At 44.2% G+C, this 18,047-nt stretch overlaps 1 protein-coding gene across 10 annotated transcripts in view; it reads left to right on the forward strand.

Annotated features, from left to right (window-relative positions):
* VEPH1 (ventricular zone expressed PH domain containing 1) overlaps nucleotides 1-17,371 on the forward strand; it is a 152,378-nt gene extending 135,007 nt beyond the window's left edge. For all 10 annotated transcript variants that reach the window (XM_081190153.1, XM_081190147.1, XM_081190149.1 and 7 more), the window contains 2 exons: nucleotides 7,501-7,637; nucleotides 13,809-17,371. In XM_081190153.1, the coding sequence (XP_081046279.1) occupies nucleotides 7,501-7,637; nucleotides 13,809-14,045 (374 nt within the window). In that variant the 3' untranslated portion in view covers nucleotides 14,046-17,371. The remainder of the gene's footprint in view (nucleotides 1-7,500; nucleotides 7,638-13,808) is intronic.
* The last annotated feature ends 676 nt before the right edge of the window (nucleotides 17,372-18,047 follow it).

The raw sequence follows: 18,047 nt of genomic DNA on the forward strand, positions 1-18,047 counted from the left end.
AAAGAAATTGATACCATACCATACTGAAATGTTTAAATGTTTCTTTGTCCTTCAGTCTTCCTGCCAGTGTGGCACACCACACCCTTTGAGAACCACTGCCATAAAGCCAACAGGCAATACAATGGCTCCTTGAAATATTATTTTGGGGTCTCTTTTTCCATATGTACTTTCAGCTGGTCACTATTTGCAGGCAAAATTCAATCACATAACCAGTACATTCGCACAATTAAAGTTGGCTTAGCACATTTGCACAACAAGTAACACCCCTCCCCCAATCAGATTTTTGTGGTAAGTAAAGTCATGGGGAAATGTGCTGGAAAGTTGACTATCGCCAACTTCATTTGACCTAGCCATACTGCTCGACCACTGACATCCTCTAACTTCTCCACAAACCTTGTACATATGAATCAGGACGAATGCTCAGTAAGCAGATGATCTGGAAGGGACCCATATCTCATCCATTTGATACGTGTAGAGAACAGAAAATGACTCATGGACCATTTTCCTCCAGCACTCTTGCTTTCAAACGCAGCCCCCAGTTATATCCACCTCACAATGGGATCAAAGCACAGCCAGCCAAGGACTTCTTCTCATCACTGCTAATTCTCTCTTCCAGTAAATCCACTGATGCCATCCTCATTTGCACAAACTCACAAGAGAATAATTTGCTTTAATGAAACTCTGGTGATTTATGGTAGCTGTGTCAGGAATTTCAAGACTTGTTTCAGGACATTTTGTACCCTTGACAATAACTTCAGCTGGCAAAGTTGGAAATTCCAGACTCCTTTCTCAGTGTTTATTGCATTTTTGAGTGGGTAGAAAGGTTGTTCCATTGTGTTTGGAAGGATACACTTCTTGTATTTAGTGAATTGCTGTGCCTTACAAATATTAAGTTTTCTTCTAACTCATTCTATAAGGCTGTTGTGGTGGGATCAGTCTTGGAAATGAAGATCTCGTTCTTCATGAACTATTTTAACGTGAATAATATACCATATATGAATATCCCTGTACATCCTGAAAATTTTCCAGGGTCTAGCAGTTTGTGCCAGAGATCAACTGAGTTGGTTTTGTAATTAGGGACTGAGTAGTTCCAATGAGAGTCACTGCCCTCATTGGTGATGGATATACTGTGCACCATTTTTCTTCAGTTGCTTCATACACCGATTTCTAGAGATAACTCAAGGAGACTTTAGACTAAAGTGGAAAGCCTATGGCTCTCCAGATGTTAATGGACAACAACTCCCATCATCGCTAAGCTGCCATAGTCTCATTGCTGAGCAGCAGCATGCAGAGCTCAGGAGAGTGGGAGGTCAGCCAACCAGAAGAGTCTCTGAATTATACTTGCCTGGAGGTAGAGTCAGCATCCAAAGTCAGGTCCAGTCCTAGGGTCCACCAAACAGCAAGCCGCATGGTCAGATGGTCCAAGGTCAGGTAATCTGATGATCATGCGGTCAATGGTCAAGACAAGCAGGAAGCGGCAAGGCAGGGTCAGGAACTACAAATGTTACCAACATCTGACTGCTTCTGGAAGCTATGCTTAAGATGGCTAAAGCCAGCTGGTTCTCATCAGTGCCTTCTCCTCTGTATCCTTGAAGGCTGATCAGCTGCAGGTGGAGTCAATCCGCCTTCTCCCCCTTCAGGCTGCTGTTCAACAGGCGAAGCTGACTCCTGGCCCATGGCATAAGCATTGACTATGCTGGCTAGGGGTAATGGGAGTTGAAGTCCAACAGCATCTGGTGGGCCATACAGTCCACACACCCCTTTAAGGTTGTGTAGTCCTCATTGATGCTAATAAGATTGAAGCAATATACAGTGGTACCTCTGGTTACATATTTAATTCGTTCCGGAGGTCCGTTCTTAACCTGAAACTTCTTAACCTGAAGCACCACTTTAGCTAATGGGGCATCCCGCTGCCGCTGCATGATTTCTGTTCTCATCCTGAAGCAAAGTTCTTAACCCGAGGTACTATTTCTGGGTTAGCGGACTCTGTAATCTGAAGCATATGTAACCTGAAGCGTATGTAACCCGAGGTACCACTGTATATATATCGTCTTTTAATTGCAATCCTAAAGTTTCCTAAAGATGCCAAAGACCATTCCATAGAATGCCCTAGCTTGACAGTGTTTTATTGTCTGGACCAGGGGTCAGCAGACTTTTTCAGCAGAGGGCTGGTCCACTGTCCCTCAGACCTTGTGGGGGGCGGACTATATGGGGGGGGTGAACAAATTTCTATCCCCACAAATAACCTAGAGATGCATTTTAAATAAAAGGACACATTTTACTCATGTAAAAAGACGCTGATTCCTGGACCATCCACAAGCTGGATTTAGAAGGTGATTGGGCTGGATCCGGCCCCCAGGCCTTAGTTTGCCTACCCATGGTCTGGACCCTGGAACCCCAGAGATGTATTTAAGGAAGCAAAATGAACCAGACTGAGTGAAAGAACTGAGATTTGGGTCTTCAAGTCTTCCAGCCAATCAGGTCCTTTTCTAGCATACTTCATTCTCTCCCCCCCTGTGCTTGTGCTTCTGTACCCAGCCACCACTTGGCCTGATGTTACAGAAAGTTGGCTGGTATTATAACAGCCCACTATTTCAACATCAACCTTTCTCCATTAACAGCTTAAATCACTTCACTACCTAGGAAATACTGTGGAGGGGCTAACTACACATGATGTGCAAATGTGTTTCTTAGAAATTCAGTGCGGTTTTAATTTATTTTCTTGTCTTTTCTTTAGCAAAGTAGATTTATGGGGATTGAGAGTAGATTCAATCAGACTTACTCTCAGTTAAGTGCGTATAGAATTGCATCTTTAGACTGTTTTTGCACACGTAGTCCTATATTTTTTCTCACATTGGCTTATAAAGCATTCCCTTTAGAGAAAAACAAAAGTCATGTTGTGGAAATTAGTAGCAGAAATACACATGTATTTTATACCCCCGGGTGGGGGAGCTTGGGCCTGGGGGTCGAATGCTGCCATCGAGGCCTCTCTATGGTTTTTAAAATGTGTTTGTAGGAGAGGGGTTATTAGTTTGTATTTGTATTTGTTTTATTTTGTATTCTCACTTTGTATTTTTATGTTGTGAACTGCCCTGGGATCTTTGGGTGACGGTTAGTTCTCACTTTACTGTTGGGTTATGAACCTAACTCTTGATAAAAGCATTTTTTTGCGGGTAGGAGAATCGTGTTTAACTTTCCTTTTCAGCCAACATTTTTCACATTGTTGAGGGATTCTCAATGAAGTCGTATGTTGCGAGAAGCGTTTATTTCCCAGTTAGGCAAATATTTAAACATTTACTTCCTTGAATCCTCTCTGCATAAACACGAGCTTTGTGAATATCTGTACTGAAATTTCAGGATAGATGCAAATAACACACATCTTCCATGCACTGTGGAAGAAGTGAAGGCTGGTGGTGGGGGGGGGGGGAAATGGTGATCATACAGTAGGTTTCTGGGTGGTGTGCAGCAGATCGACAGTAATTTCTTATTTCTAGTGACTTAGCAACCGCAAGAAGGCTGCCGTTCTAATGAGCACCTAGTGCCGAACTAAACGCAGCACTGACAGCACAATCCTATACATATCTACCCCAAAGTAAATCCCCAAGAATATTCATTCCACGTATGTAGGTGTAGGAGTGCAGTCTTAATGCAACAAAATCCCAAACTGGGATGCTGACTAGGACATAGCCTATGCGCGCCATTTGTGTTTTCATGTGCAAATTTCGCAAAAATGGGTTGGTCTGGGCATGTTCCAATGAGAAATGTTGTTAATTGATGCAGGATGCTTCAAACAAATGGTTGGAAACCTCAAATTCCATACTCACTTTTACATCTGGTCCCTTAATTTTTTCTTCAAATAACAGATATGTGACAGGGAAGGGAGAAATCAAGAGCAGGACCATTGCTCATGGAGAAATTACCCTTTCTTCCCTGCCATTTCCCTTATTAAAATGCCCCCAAACTGCTGTTAGCCCTCTTAGGAGATAAATTTCCTTTGGTGCTGATGGAATATTAAGGGAACACTCTCAAAACCTAGAGTTGTAGCCAGAGTAGCATTATGTAACTTGTTCCTTCAGCGCAAGAATCTACACTTGTGCAACGGAACTCCCCCCCCCTCCCCACACCAGCAAATGAGATTGTGACGTCTGTTTTGTGAATTGTTTGGTGTGCTTCATCCCAGCCTAGTTAGCCCAAATGAATATTTTGCTTGATGCACGTGCCCACAAGTCTTTAGCCAGAGAGGCACTTAGTATCCAGTTTTGTTCTTATCAATATTACGGTAAGGTAATGCATTTAACTTTTAATCGGACGGATTGAGATAAGAAGCTTTGTTACAATGCTGGCCAAAGCACTTCATCCAGTGACTAAGATACCATGGAAAAGGTATCCATTTGCTTCCATTAAAGTCATAAGATTCTACCACAAAGAGGTTAGAAGGTTGCTGTATAAAACTGTACATGTTTAGACAGCTTAATTGCAAAGAAAATAAAAAAGAAGTATTTGGAATACTAGTTCATTGTGACCCTCTGAACTTTTTTTGTTTTAATTACTCCCTCAGACATGTTGGCATCTCATCCGTTAGGGCGCCCTTTAAAGTTGACATTTCTGCATAGCCATGGATTTATCCAAATATACACAGTGGGAGTTAGAATTAAAAGTTGTCCATGGCCACCATAGCTCTTCAGTGACACAGAATTTCTTGCGCCCCACGTTGCTGAGACGTGGCATCAGAAGGCCAAGAAAATTCACTTGGACCTGAAGTTTCATAACAAGAAACTGCTTTTCAAACATCACACAAAAGCTTGTGTTTCTCAAAGCTTATGCAACCTAGTCCTGCTGCAAATAATCTAATCTCTTGCAATTCTAAAAGCAGCGTCTACAGGCTCCCTTGTAAATAAACAGGCTTTGCTAAAAGTAAAGAAAATAAGAATCATTACTTAGAATCTATTCCTTTAAAAAACAACACTAGTCAGGTACCACCAGATCTATAACTAGAATAGAGTAGACATATTTGTGTAAAATGATTTACTTTTGCAGACAAATTCTGGGTGTATTATTTCTTTTAAAAATAAAAAAAAATTCCTTCCTGTAGCACCTTAAAGACCAACTAAGTTAGTTCTTGGTATAAGCTTTCGTGTGCATGCACACTTCTTCAGATACACTGAAACAGAAGTTGCCAGATCCTTCTATATAGTGAGAAGGTGGGGAGGGGTATTACTCAGAAGGGTGGTGGGAATGGGAGATTGGCAGATAGCTGAGATGAGCCTGTTGACGACTCTTAACGACTGTAATAGGTCTTACAGGAAAAGGCAAGGGGTGAGAAGGTGAGAAATGGCTTAGTCATGTATAATGAGATAAGAATCCAATGTCTCTGTTCAGACCAGGTCTCTCCATTGTTTTAAGTTTGGTAATGAGTTGCAATTCAGCAGCTTCTCTTTCCAGTCTATTTCTGAAATTCCTTTGTAGTAAAACAGCTACTTTGAGATCTTGTATAGAATGTCCTGGGAGATTGAAGTGTTCTCCTACTGGTTTCTCTGTTTTGTGATTCTTGATGTCAGATTTATGTCCGTTTATTCTTTGGCGTAAGGTTTGGCCTGTTTGTCCAATATAGAGAGCTGAAGGACACTGTTGGCATTTGATGGCATACACAATGTTAGACGATGAGCAATTAAATAGTCCCGAGATGGTATGTGTGATGTTGTTGGGGCCAGTAATGGTGTTGTCCGGGTGTATGTGGCAGCAAAGTTGGCATCTGGGTTTATTGCAGGCTCTGGTGCCAGTGTCCGTGTTAAGTCTGGTTGTAGTATTATTGTGGGTTAGGAGTTGTTTAAGATTGGGTGGCTGTCTGTAGGCATTGAAAGGTCTTCCTCCCAGAGCTTGAGAAAGAGAACTGTCATTGTCCAGGAGAGGTTGTAGATCTCTGATGATGCGTTGAACTGTTTTAACTTGGGAGCTGTATGTGATGACTAGTGGTGTTCTGTTATTTTCTTTTTTGGGTCTGTCTTGCAGCAAGTTCTCTCTGGGTATCAGTCTGGCTCTGTAGATCTGTTGTCTAACTTCATCTGCTGGGTATTTTAGTTCTGAAAAGGTTTGCTGTAGATCTCTTAGGTGAGAGTCTCTGTCTGTAGAATTGGAACAGATGCGGCTGTAACGTAGTGCCTGGCTATATACAATGGACTGTTTGGTATGTTTGGGATGGTAGCTAGAGGCATGTAGATATGTTTGTCAGTCAGTTGGTTTACGGTATAAGGTGGTGTCTATGCGTCCATCCTGTATTTTTATAGTAGTGTCCAAAAAATGTATTTCTTGCATAGATTGATTCATTGTAAGGTTGATTGTGGGGTGAAAATCATTGAATTTCTGGTGAAAGGTGTCCAGGGTCTGTTGACCATGTGTCCAGATGATAAAAATATCGTCAATGTATCACAGGTACAAGAGAGGTTTGAGTGGGTAGGAGTTTAGGAAACGTTGTTCTAAATCTGCCATGAAGATGTTGGCATACTGTGGGGCCATGCGGGTGCCCATTGCTGTGCCGCTGATCTGAAGGAACAGGTCATCACCGAATTTGAAGTTGTTGTGGGTAAGGACAAATTGGCAGAGTTTGGTGGCAAGGTCCGCTGTGGTTTTATCTGAAATGGTGTTCCTTATAGCTTGTAAACCATCGTTGTGTGGGATGTTGGTATACAGAGATTCCACGTCCATAGTAGCTAGTATAGTATTGTTGGGAAGATTATTTAAAGATTGTATTTTCCTCAGAAAAAATACAATTTTTTCAGATTGTATTTCCTTCTTATTTATTTTATTTATTGAATTTATATCCTGCCCTTTGCCACAAAGGAGCCCAGGGCATCAAACACATCTACAATTCCTACACAAGAACATTCTAAAAAATTAAAAAACATTCTAAAAACAGATACATTGTTAAATTTCATAATTATTTCTCAGAGTTGACAAGAACAGTATTCCTCAGCCACCAAATGTCCTCTTTGTTCCCTGGGAGATTGGCTGCTAACAGCTGCATAGGGACAGAAGGAAGGGAAATCTTGTTTATCAAAATTTTGAAAATTATTTTGCAAATGGATGGAATAAGTTTAACTCCTTGGTATGAAAAAAAATGGGCTGATTCAGCCATAGCGCTAAAGTTTCCTATTGTACAAATGAAACCCAGTAAGCTTTGAGCCCATGTACTCCTCTTCCAACACAAGCACAATGAGGAGTTTAGAAGGTTCCCCTTCTGTTTCAGATGAACCATAGCTTGTCACGTCACCCAAACCCAGGCAAACTGTGGTTCATCTGAACTATGGTTTCTTTGCTGTTGCTGCTTGTTTTGTGGGGTGGGGGGGGATATAGAGAAATGGCTTATATAGATGCCACATCCTGGGCTTCTGATTCTAAATTTTCTATAAAGTCTGAGCCACCAAAGGAGAAACAAGAATTCATAACAATATTCTCTCTCTCTCTCTCTCTCTCTCTCTCTCTCTCTCTCTCATATTTCCACAGTCGTCAATCAAGATGGCCAACCCTTAATTGAAGGCAAGCTGAAAGAAAAGCAAGTTCGGTGGAAATTCATCAAAAGGTGGAAAACCCGCTATTTCACGCTTGCTGGGAATCAGCTTCTCTTTCGCAAAGGGAAATCTGTAAGTTGGGAGAGAGGGGAAAGAAATCATTTAGAAATGTCCCTGCATAATCAGGCCTTAAAAGTCTTGATGATTATTTCTCATACACCACAAACTTTAACGAGACACTTACATGTCTGAAAAAGCTTATTATACATAACATACCAAAAGTGAGTTAACATGTATGCTCATCACTCAATCGGGGCAGTACCAGCTGATGATTAAGGACTTTGCCCTAATTTTTAGTGGTTTCCCAGGGCTGACTTTGTTCCAGGCACTCTTGGATGAGACGAATTAATTCATCTGTGCCTTGTTTTGACACAGAAACTGAATTGGTTGCTTTGAGGAGGCGGTTGTGATCGTGTTGTGCCTCTGTGAGTCACAGATATAACAGAAATGTCAAGAGAGAGGTGTGGGCTTGAGAGAGAACTAGAAATAAGACAATTGGTAGATTTATCCCGTGAGTTATATTTTTGGAACACTTAAAGTGTGTCTTGTAAAGCCTTAACCAACTTAAGCCATAACAAATAGATTAACCCATTGGCTGAATGAATTTTTATTTGCGTCAGCCATCGGCCATAGCAATAAAACGACAATACGATATACAAAGAATAAAAATCAAAAAGTCAATTATATAAAATAGATTTGGGGTTTTTGAATCAATAGTCAAATAGTGGATCTTATTCCAATTGCCCCGGCTTAAAACCTTGCAACTTTTGCTGTCACCTGCTCATCTTGATCCCATTGCCTGATGGTTAGTTTTAAGAATACATCAGACTTCAGTCAAAATAAAAAAAATTCCTTCCAGTAGCACCTTAAAGACCAACTAAGTTAGTTCTTGGTATGAGCTTTCGTGTGCATGCACACTTCTTCAGATACACTGAAACGGAAGTTGCCAGATCCTTCTATATAGTGAGAAGGTGGGGAGGGGAGTTACTCAGAAGGGTGGTGGGAATGGGAGGTAGGCAGATAGCTGAGAGAGCCTGTTGACGACTCTTAACGACTGTAATAGGTCTTACAGGAAAAGGCAAGGGGTGAGAAGGTGAGAAATGGTTTAGTCATGTATAGTGAGATAAGAATCCAATGTCTTTGTTCAGCCCAGGTCTTTCCATGGTTTTAAGTTTGGTAATGAGTTGTAATTCAGCAGCTTCTCTTTCCAGTCTATTTCTGAAATTCCTTTGTAGTAAAACAGCTACTTTGAGATCTTGTATAGAATGTCCTGGGAGATTGAAGTGTTCTCCTACAGTTCTCTTTCTCAAGCTCTGGGAGGAAGACCTTTCATTGCCTACAGACAGCCACCCAATCTTAAACAACTCCTAACCCACAATAATACTACAACCAGACTTAACACAGACACTGGCACCAGAGCCTGCAATAAACCCAGATGCCAACTTTGCTGCCACATACACCCGGACAACACCATTACTGGCCCCAACAACATCACACATACCATCTCGGGACTATTTAATTGCTCATCGTCTAACATTGTGTATGCCATCAAATGCCAACAGTGTCCTACAGCTCTCTATATTGGACAAACAGGCCAAACCTTACGCCAAAGAATAAATGGACATAAATCTGACATCAAGAATCACAAAACAGAGAAACCAGTAGGAGAACACTTCAATCTCCCAGGACATTCTATACAAGATCTCAAAGTAGCTGTTTTACTACAAAGGAATTTCAGAAATAGACTGGAAAGAGAAGCTGCTGAATTACAACTCATTACCAAACTTAAAACCATGGAAAGACCTGGGCTGAACAAAGACATTGGATTCTTATCTCACTATACATGACTAAACCATTTCTCACCTTCTCACCCCTTGCCTTTTCCTGTAAGACCTATTACAGTCGTTAAGAATCGTCAACAGGCTCTCTCAGCTATCTGCCTACCTCCCATTCCCACCACCCTTCTGAGTAACTCCCCTCCCCACCTTCTCACTATATAGAAGGATCTGGCAACTTCCGTTTCAGTGTATCTGAAGAAGTGTGCATGCACACGAAAGCTCATACCAAGAACTAACTTAGTTGGTCTTTAAGGTGCTACTGGAAGGAATTTTTTTTATTTTGACTATGGCAGACCAACACGGCTACCTATCTACTATCAGACTTCAGGTTGATTTTCTCCCAGCCTAATTGGATGAATTCTGCTACCAATTGTATCATATCTGATTGACTTAGAAAAAGGACTTTTGCCGTAATGGAAGATAATTAGACCTGCTTTCATAACAGAGCAGGAGGCACATAAAAGTACCTCTATTCTCAATGGTAAAAGAATATCACATCATTAAAAATGGCAAGGAGTTTCTTTATGGGTGATCTCATTTGTAAATCAAAGGAGTGGGTATCTTTCTGGAAAGCAAATGGATTTGGCAGATTTGAATTGCTGAACAACCATTTCTAGCGGGCTCGAGGATTTTAAAAGAGAGAGATTAATTTTTGTTCAGGTTTTTCCCCCCAAGTAACATTCTAAGCACTCTTCTTCTGCCTAAAACAATAAACAGGATTTCATCCAGAATTATTACAGTTTTAATGTGGATTTCTAGGTTAAGGTGCAATTGAGGCAGGTGCAAACTCATTAAAGCTCTGGTTACATGCCCCACACCATTACCCAGCTGTTTCACCTAATAAAATGACAGCATATTCCCCTGTGGATCAGTCCACTTTTTAATTTTTGCATATAATAGGTAACAGCTACTAAGATTTCTGTGGCGCTGTGGTCTAAACCACTGAGCCTAGGGCTTGCCGATTGGAAGGTCGGTGGTTCGAATCCCCACAACGGGGTGAGCTCCCGTTGCTCGGTCCCAGCTCCTGCCAACCTAGCAGTTCGAAAGCACGCCAGTGCAAGTAGATAAATAGGTACCGCTCCGGCGGGAAGGTAAACAGCGTTTCTGTGCACTGCTCTGGTTTCACCAGAAGTGGCTTAGTCATGCTGGCCACATGACCCGGAAGCTGTCTGCGGACAAACGCCGGTTCCCTCAGCACAGAGCCAGTGTGGTGTAGTGGTTAAGAGCAGTAGACTCGTAATCTGGTGAACCAGGTTTGCGTCTCTGCACCTTCACATGCAGCTGTTGGGTGACCTTGGGCTAGTCACACTTCTCTGAAGTCTCTCAGCCTCACTCACCTCACAGAGTGTTTGCTGTGGGGAGGAAGGGAAAGGAGAATGTTAGCCGCTTTGAGACTCCTTAGGGTAGTGATAAAGCGGGATATCAAATCCAAACTCTTCAGCCAGTAAAGCGAGATGAGTGCCACAACCCCAGAGTCGTTCACAACTGTACTTAACTGTTGAGGTCCTTTACCTTTACCTTTTTACTAAGATTTCTCCAGCCTAGTTGGGCCTTGAAGTTCCTTACATACACTGTAAAGATGGCAAGGGATCCTTACACTCTCAACAAATGGTTACCAGCATAGGCGCCGACTCCATGGGGCTTGAGGGGGCCCGAGCCCCCTCAAAAATTCGTTTGGGGGGCTCCGCCCCCCCAATAATCTCCGGCGCCCCTCCAGCAGAGCGCCATCGCCGCCCCTCCCCCAGCCCAAAATGCACAGGGAGGGTCGGGCTGCATGCCTCCTGCCCTCCCTCCCGAGCAAAAGCTCCACCCAATTTCCTTTGGCCAGATACCTCCTCACCTCTTTTACTCTGCTAGACCGGGTGCTCACAAGAGAGCAGCTGTGAGTCCCAGAACACCAGGACCCCTTCCTGGGATCGCTGCATAGCTGTTCCAGCGCCGGAGGAGGCCGTGGGGCCAGCAAGAGTGTTCCCTTACGTTCCCCCACCTGCCCCACAGGCAAGCTGGATACATTTGCATCAAATAGATATGAAACCTGTTTCATTGATAGAGAGTAGGGGGTGGGATCCCCTGCTCAGGCCCTGGGGATGAGGGGTTGAAATGAAGGAGGAGAAGGACCGCCCGGAGGACGGCCTTGCAGAGACAACAAAGCAGCCTTGTCGGGTGAGAGAGACCTCAGGCGACCCCTCCGGGCCTTTCACCCCTCGAGCTGTTGATACAGCCGGGACTAAGAGGCCATCCAAACACCCCAAATCCCATTCACCCACGCAGGACGACGAGCCAGAGTGGGCCCCTCCACCTATAAACTCCCCTCCTAGTGATCTGCAGCGAAGAGGCTTGTAAACCCTTCAATGGAGTCCCGAAACCCCTCAATGAAACATCAGGATTTCTCAAAGAACCATCGCTGACCAATGGGCATCGTCCAAGGTGAGAGGCAGCCAATCCGAAGTCAGGAAGCAGCAGCCCCGTGTCTGGAGTGCGCGATCCGCCAGGAGAGCGCAAGAAACCGAGAGCAGAAAGCGGGGAAGAAGCGCGCTACAAAATGTAGCAACAGCGGATACAATGTTTCCTCCTGTTTCCTTGTTTCTTGCAAGACAGAAACAGAGGGCGATCCAGGGCTCCCCTCCCTACCTCCCTAGCAGAAGGTCCTTGGAGCTGATTAATAGGCGCAGCACGCTCTCCCCTATTCGCTCACGAGGAGGCGGCGCCACTTTATTTGCATATTCATGAGCTTATTTATTATTCATGAGCTTTCCCGCCCCCCCCCCCCAATATTTTTATAAGTCCGCATCCCTGGTTACCAGTGTACCAAATATAATCATGGCGAACTCCCGTGCTGAGTTATGATAGCCTTGTTGCCATGGCAGATCGTGCCCAGTGCCAATTTGCCAGCATTGCAGCTCCTGCAATACTCCAGAATGTCAGTGCCCTCATGCCATCTCTTCTTGCCTTGCATTGTGCAAAGCTGGCACCATGGAGCAAAATGGAGAGGGAAGCATCACTGGTGGGTCACCAACAGGTTGTCAGCAACACACAAAGCTTTCCAGTGGATCGTCACTAGATGCTACCAAGGCCAATTCCTGGAAGAGGAGAACAAGTACAGTACCTCCATTTAGCTCCCCTAGTAATTTCTCTGGGCTTACATACAGCTAATGGGATGGAGATAAATGAACCATGGGCTTCGGTTCAAGCCTTTGTATCTTAAAGGCCCACCTCCTGTCACATTTTGTACTTTTGCACCAGAGGAACCGTTGCAGGTGGCATGGCTGTGGAAGCCTGCTGGATACACTTCTGCATGTGCCAGGTTGACTCTGAGAAGAAACAGAGCACTTCATAGCCCAGGGTTATCAGTCGGGCATCTTTCACATGCATTAAGACTGCTTAAAACCCTGGTGGGAAAATTGCCCAAATCCTACATCTCTGGATTCAGTTAGAGAACTGTGCTTATGTTGAAAGAGGAGAAACTCGCACATTAAACTATGCAAAAATTTATTGATGTCTCATTAAGCCGCACTCCTAAAGATTGACTCCAGTGGAACAAATTATGTTTTAAGAGTTATTTTTTCCTCCCTGGAGACTTTTGAGTGTATATCTGCCCTAGAAACGTCTGGCGCTGTTATGCCATTTAAACTGCCACAGCTTCTCTCCAAGGGCCCTGAGAATTGTGGTTTGGTAGGGGTGCTGAGAATTTTCTCCTCTCCCTTCTTATAGAGCTATAGTTCCCCGGGTTCACTGGAGAAAGGAAATGGTGTTAAACTAGTTCAATACTGTGGAATAGCATGGTGATGAACAATATATAAGAACCACATCAGCAACAGGCCACTTTTGGCAGATTAACCAACCATGTACCATATATACTCGAATATAACCCGTTTTTTTCAGCATATTTTTTATGCTGAAAAAGCCTCCCTTGGCTTATACTCGAGTGAGGCGGATGGCGGCAGAGGGACGAGCGGCGAGAAAGGAGCCCTTCATAGCCCAGGGTTATCAGTCAGGTTAGAAAGGGCTCCTTTCGGGCTGCTCCTTCCTCCTCCTCTGCCTTTTCTGCTGTCGGTGGCAGCGGAGGAGGGACAAGCAGCCCGAAAGGAGCCCCTTCAGGCTGCTCCTTCCTGCTCCACCACCTTTGCCCCTGTCAGCAGCGGCAGAGGAGGAACGAGCAGCCTGAAAGCAGCCCTTTTGGGCTGCTTGTTCTTCCTCCTCCACTGCCGCCACCACCAGGTTTGTGGTGTGGTGAACCGGCTTATATTCAATATGTTTTCCCAGTCCCCCCCCCCAAAAAAAAAATTAGGTGCCTTGGCTTATATTCGGGTCAGCTTATACTCAAGTATATACGGTATAGTCAGAACAAACCTTGAACTCTGTTCCACCTCCCCCCCCCCCATCTTCACTTCCTTCTCTGTTTTAGAAAGATGACCCAGACGACTGCCCCATTGAGCTCAGCAAGGTCCAGAGTGTCAAAGTGGTGGCCAAGAAACGCAGGGACCGCAGCCTCCCTCGGGCCTTTGAAATATTCACGGACAGTAAGACCTACGTTTTCAAGGCCAAAGATGAGAAGAATGCCGAGGAATGGCTCCAGTGCATTAACGTAGCAGTTGCCCAAGCGAAAGAAAGGGAGAGCAGGGAAGCAACCACATATTTGTAAGAACTCTGGGCCTGTTTATATGATTCACAAGGCTAGCACACACGAATATGTTAAATATCTCATCATCTGAGTCACGGAAGGAGAAAAAAAGGCAATATAAGACCTCATTGATAATATTGCTCAAGCTGGGCGCAGTTTCAACATCCTTGTTTATGAGGAGTGGTGCGGGGAGTAATACAACTAATGCCATGTCCATTATAGTTGCTTCAGACTGACAAATGTGCTTCCAATCTCTCCTGTTCTATAGTGGCTGCATTCAGGCAGCAGCACTTTATTCTATTTTCTCGACATTTCCACACTGGAACATTTTTGTGTTTTATGCAATCATTCACACATACTTCAGGAAATCTAGCAGAATCTAGTGGAAGTTCAACACTCGTTTCCACGTTAATTGCTTCCAGGAAGAAAAAATAAAAAACCATTTGCAACTTCGTTAACCCCTTGGAAAAACTGTGGGAGTCTTGTGCTGTAATTTCACGGATCCCATCACTGGCTCTCACATGAAATGGTGGTGCTGTTCTGGCATACTTTCGTCTCCCACCATTTTCATGGGTGAACAGAAGCAGGCATGCTCACAAAGGATGCAATGCATACAGTGGTGTTTGCTTTTGTGTTACGACACAGCCATTGATACGAATGGAATTTAGCATAGCATGGTGATATATCTGTCAAAAGGCTACAGTTCTGTATGCAGCAGGTAATGCAGCATAAAAGGAATGTTGGAAACAGGGACAGAAGCGCTAGCATTACAACCAGAAAACTATCACAATAATCCCCATATCTGAGTGCACTCAGTGCTTGTTCGGGGGACCAATGCACTTCTGTGCATAGAACGAACATGGACACTACAGAAGCAACATCTTGCTCCTTGGATAATACCTACAGATGTACATAAGATTGCCTTTGTCCTGAGTATTGTTTAAGTAGCATGCAATAGAAATCTGTTCATGTGTGCAGAGTGACACAGTGCCTGGACCCCGCTTTCCAGGGGCAGTATGAGGCCTTTAACTTTTTTACCAGCTCTGCCAACCATGTCTTTCTTGAAGTGCGCCCTGGTGATATTAATGGCTCTTATTATCACCACCATCTCAACAGCTGTTTATCCACACAGCCTTTTTCGACTGACTTTGACTGCACTTTGGGTGGATGTAGGACCCACTCAAGGTGGGCTTTGTACATGAACTCTGCTATATGTTTTGCCCTGACATCACTGCATGTATCCCGCCTGCCTGCCACCTTCTGTGCCTCCGGCCTGCCACCACGATAGCACCCAACACAAACTCAGGACTGCTCACTAACAAGATGGCGACAGGGTGGAGAGATCTTCCCAGGCCACAGCTGTCTGTACACATTGGGCCGGATTCAGCTAAGCCGTTCCAGCAGCAAAAGCCAGTGCAAGGACTCCCGGTAATGCAACTGGGCCTTCTCCCACTATGCGCCCCCTACGCCTCCCCAAAATTTATTCAAGTGGGTCGGGAGAACCCCCAGAACAGTGTGTAGGAGAACCAGAAGGGAAGTGATTCCATCAGGCAAGCAGAAATGCTTGTACTGATGGAACAATCTCATCAGTTGAATTTCAACTGTTGAATTCCACCCATTGATTGAAATTGGGCCTAGAATATTTTGAGGATAGTCGCAGACGTGTGAGCAACAGAGATTGTAGATTATGAAAGTGCTGGAGGTAAACAGGATCTTCTGTCCATCTGTCTTACCCACTGGGGTATGTAAAGGAGAATAAATTCATTCAAGCCAATACAACACAGGAATTAAAACCTTTGCTGAACTCGCTGCAGTCAATGCAGCTTCCTTATAAACCTCAGCTACAAACCTCTTCTGGTTTCTGGGGAAGGGGGGTCCAGTGGGTACAGGCTGGGCTGACTGGCACCACTGAGGGGGGTGACAAAATGCTGGGTGGACTCACTGTGGGGCCTGCAGTGCACTCCAGCCACAAATCTCTCCTGGGAGTGACGCAGTGGCTTGGGCACCCACAGGCTCTGCACTGCCCCAGACAGTCTGCCCGCTGCCTCCCCCCCCCCCCCAGCTGTAGAGCGGCTGAGTGGGAGGACGCAGGCAGACTCCTTGGAGGCCCTGTGGAGTGTCCTGCCCCGGCTGGCCCCGCCCCTGAGCGCAAGGCACGTGCGCCGCCCCAGGCACCCAATCGGCTTGCTGCGCCGCTGCTGGTTTCACCTCCCACTGAAGCACAATGTTTCTGGTGCCTGTGAGGAACGTTTATAAGCTGATGTGCCAAAACACACCCACACGTATCCCAACCCTATCAGCTGTGGCTAGTACTGCAGGTGGTCACCCGCTTCATGAATTCGAGTCTTTGCTAGTGTGGGTGAACTCTGAAATATTATGCCTGGGTTTAATGCCTCTGGCACTTTGATTGGAAAGTCCATGGATAACATTGTAAGTGGGGTGGGGGGTGAAAATACAAGCCCAGCCCCATACACAGATTGCTTTATCTTTCCACTGGAGATATCTCATCAGAGCCCAGAGAGGCTTCTCATCCTTTCGGCATTGCTGTAATGTGGCTTGGGGTTAATGGGGCAGGCTCTTTATCTGCAAACATGTCAAAATTGGGCTGGAATTTTAGCATCATAAAGACTTTTATGATGTTGGCTTTGCGTTAGATCATTTTTGTGCCTGTTTCCTATATGTTAATAGTTACTTCATTATTATTTTTTAACTCCTGGTGTTTTCAGCTCCCCTATATTTACCTTTTAACTCCTGGGTCATTTTCCTCCACTAAAACAAGACTGGGGGACGTTAATTGCAGTTGTACACATTCATCTTTATGCCTGTGTACTCTGCAAAGCACCATATACACCAATAGTATTATAGAAGGAAGAAATAACAATAGTAATAACAATATAGGACAGTACAAGGCCCTCGAGTTTTCATCTCATAAGCAATAAGTTCTCTGCCCGCAAAAAGCTTACATGCTGCCATATTAATGTATGGCAGGATGAGAGAGCAGTCAGGAGCTATGGGTAACCTGGAGTTTGGGATTAACCATTGTACTTCTAATGAACAGAGGAAAGTTCATTACTTTAAAAATATTCCTTTTTAAAAATCAACTAAGTGTTAATTTGCGTGTGTGATTTACAAATACCCGCCAACCACAGGCTTTGTAACCCCATGGCTATGCAAGTCTCTTCCATGGATGTGCAAATGAAAATATTAATGTAGAATGTGGATGTCACTGCTGATCTAATTTTGTTATCTCTAACACTGCAGTATCCTTAAGTGTACTGTTCTTCTGAGGGGATGTTGTTCAGAAAATAATGTTTAAATTAAAATCTAGGAATTTCCTCTATCTTAAAGCTTTCTTATCCGAAGTTTATCTTTAAATTTGATGTATGCCATATTTTTTTCTGCCAAGCATCCCTCTACTCCATTCGTTCAGTCCCTGGGTGGAAAAGCGTCTGTTGTTTACCATTTGGAAATGTCTGCTGCCCAGTTAAGAACTGTGCTTGTCCACCGTTGTATTACTGTGTAAGGAACATCGAGAAAGAAGTACGTCCTTGCACTGGGGGCCAGGTCCTGGCAAAACCTGATTAGAAAACTCGGTCACACTGCAGTTGAAAAATGTCAAAAGTAATTGTACATAAGGAAACGAGCTGCGCCCCCTATCCAAGGACACGTCATAGAGATGTTTAGGTAGGTCTCTTTAGGACATCCAGTTCTTGCAAGGTATACAAACCAAATGTCATTTTGTGTGTGTGTGTGTGCGCGCGCGCAACACATAATCAGATCCATTGCCACAAGATGTTACAGTGGTTGCTAGCTTAATAGGCTTTGAAAGCACACATTCATGCAGGACGTTCTGCCATGGCTATTTTATTAGCCAAGTGTGTGTTCTGTCACTGCTGCAAGCTGTCCCTGGACTTACTCTATTGTTGATTTAGTGGGGAAACAACCTTCTCCCAGTCCAACTCAAACAGAAAGCAGGGGAGGGGGGAATCTCTGAGTGGTTCCTCCTTTGTGTTCGTTATTTCT

This window comes from Podarcis bocagei (assembly GCF_964188305.1).
Source record: "Podarcis bocagei genome assembly, chromosome: 4".
In the NCBI taxonomy this organism is placed as follows: domain Eukaryota; kingdom Metazoa; phylum Chordata; class Lepidosauria; order Squamata; family Lacertidae; genus Podarcis; species Podarcis bocagei.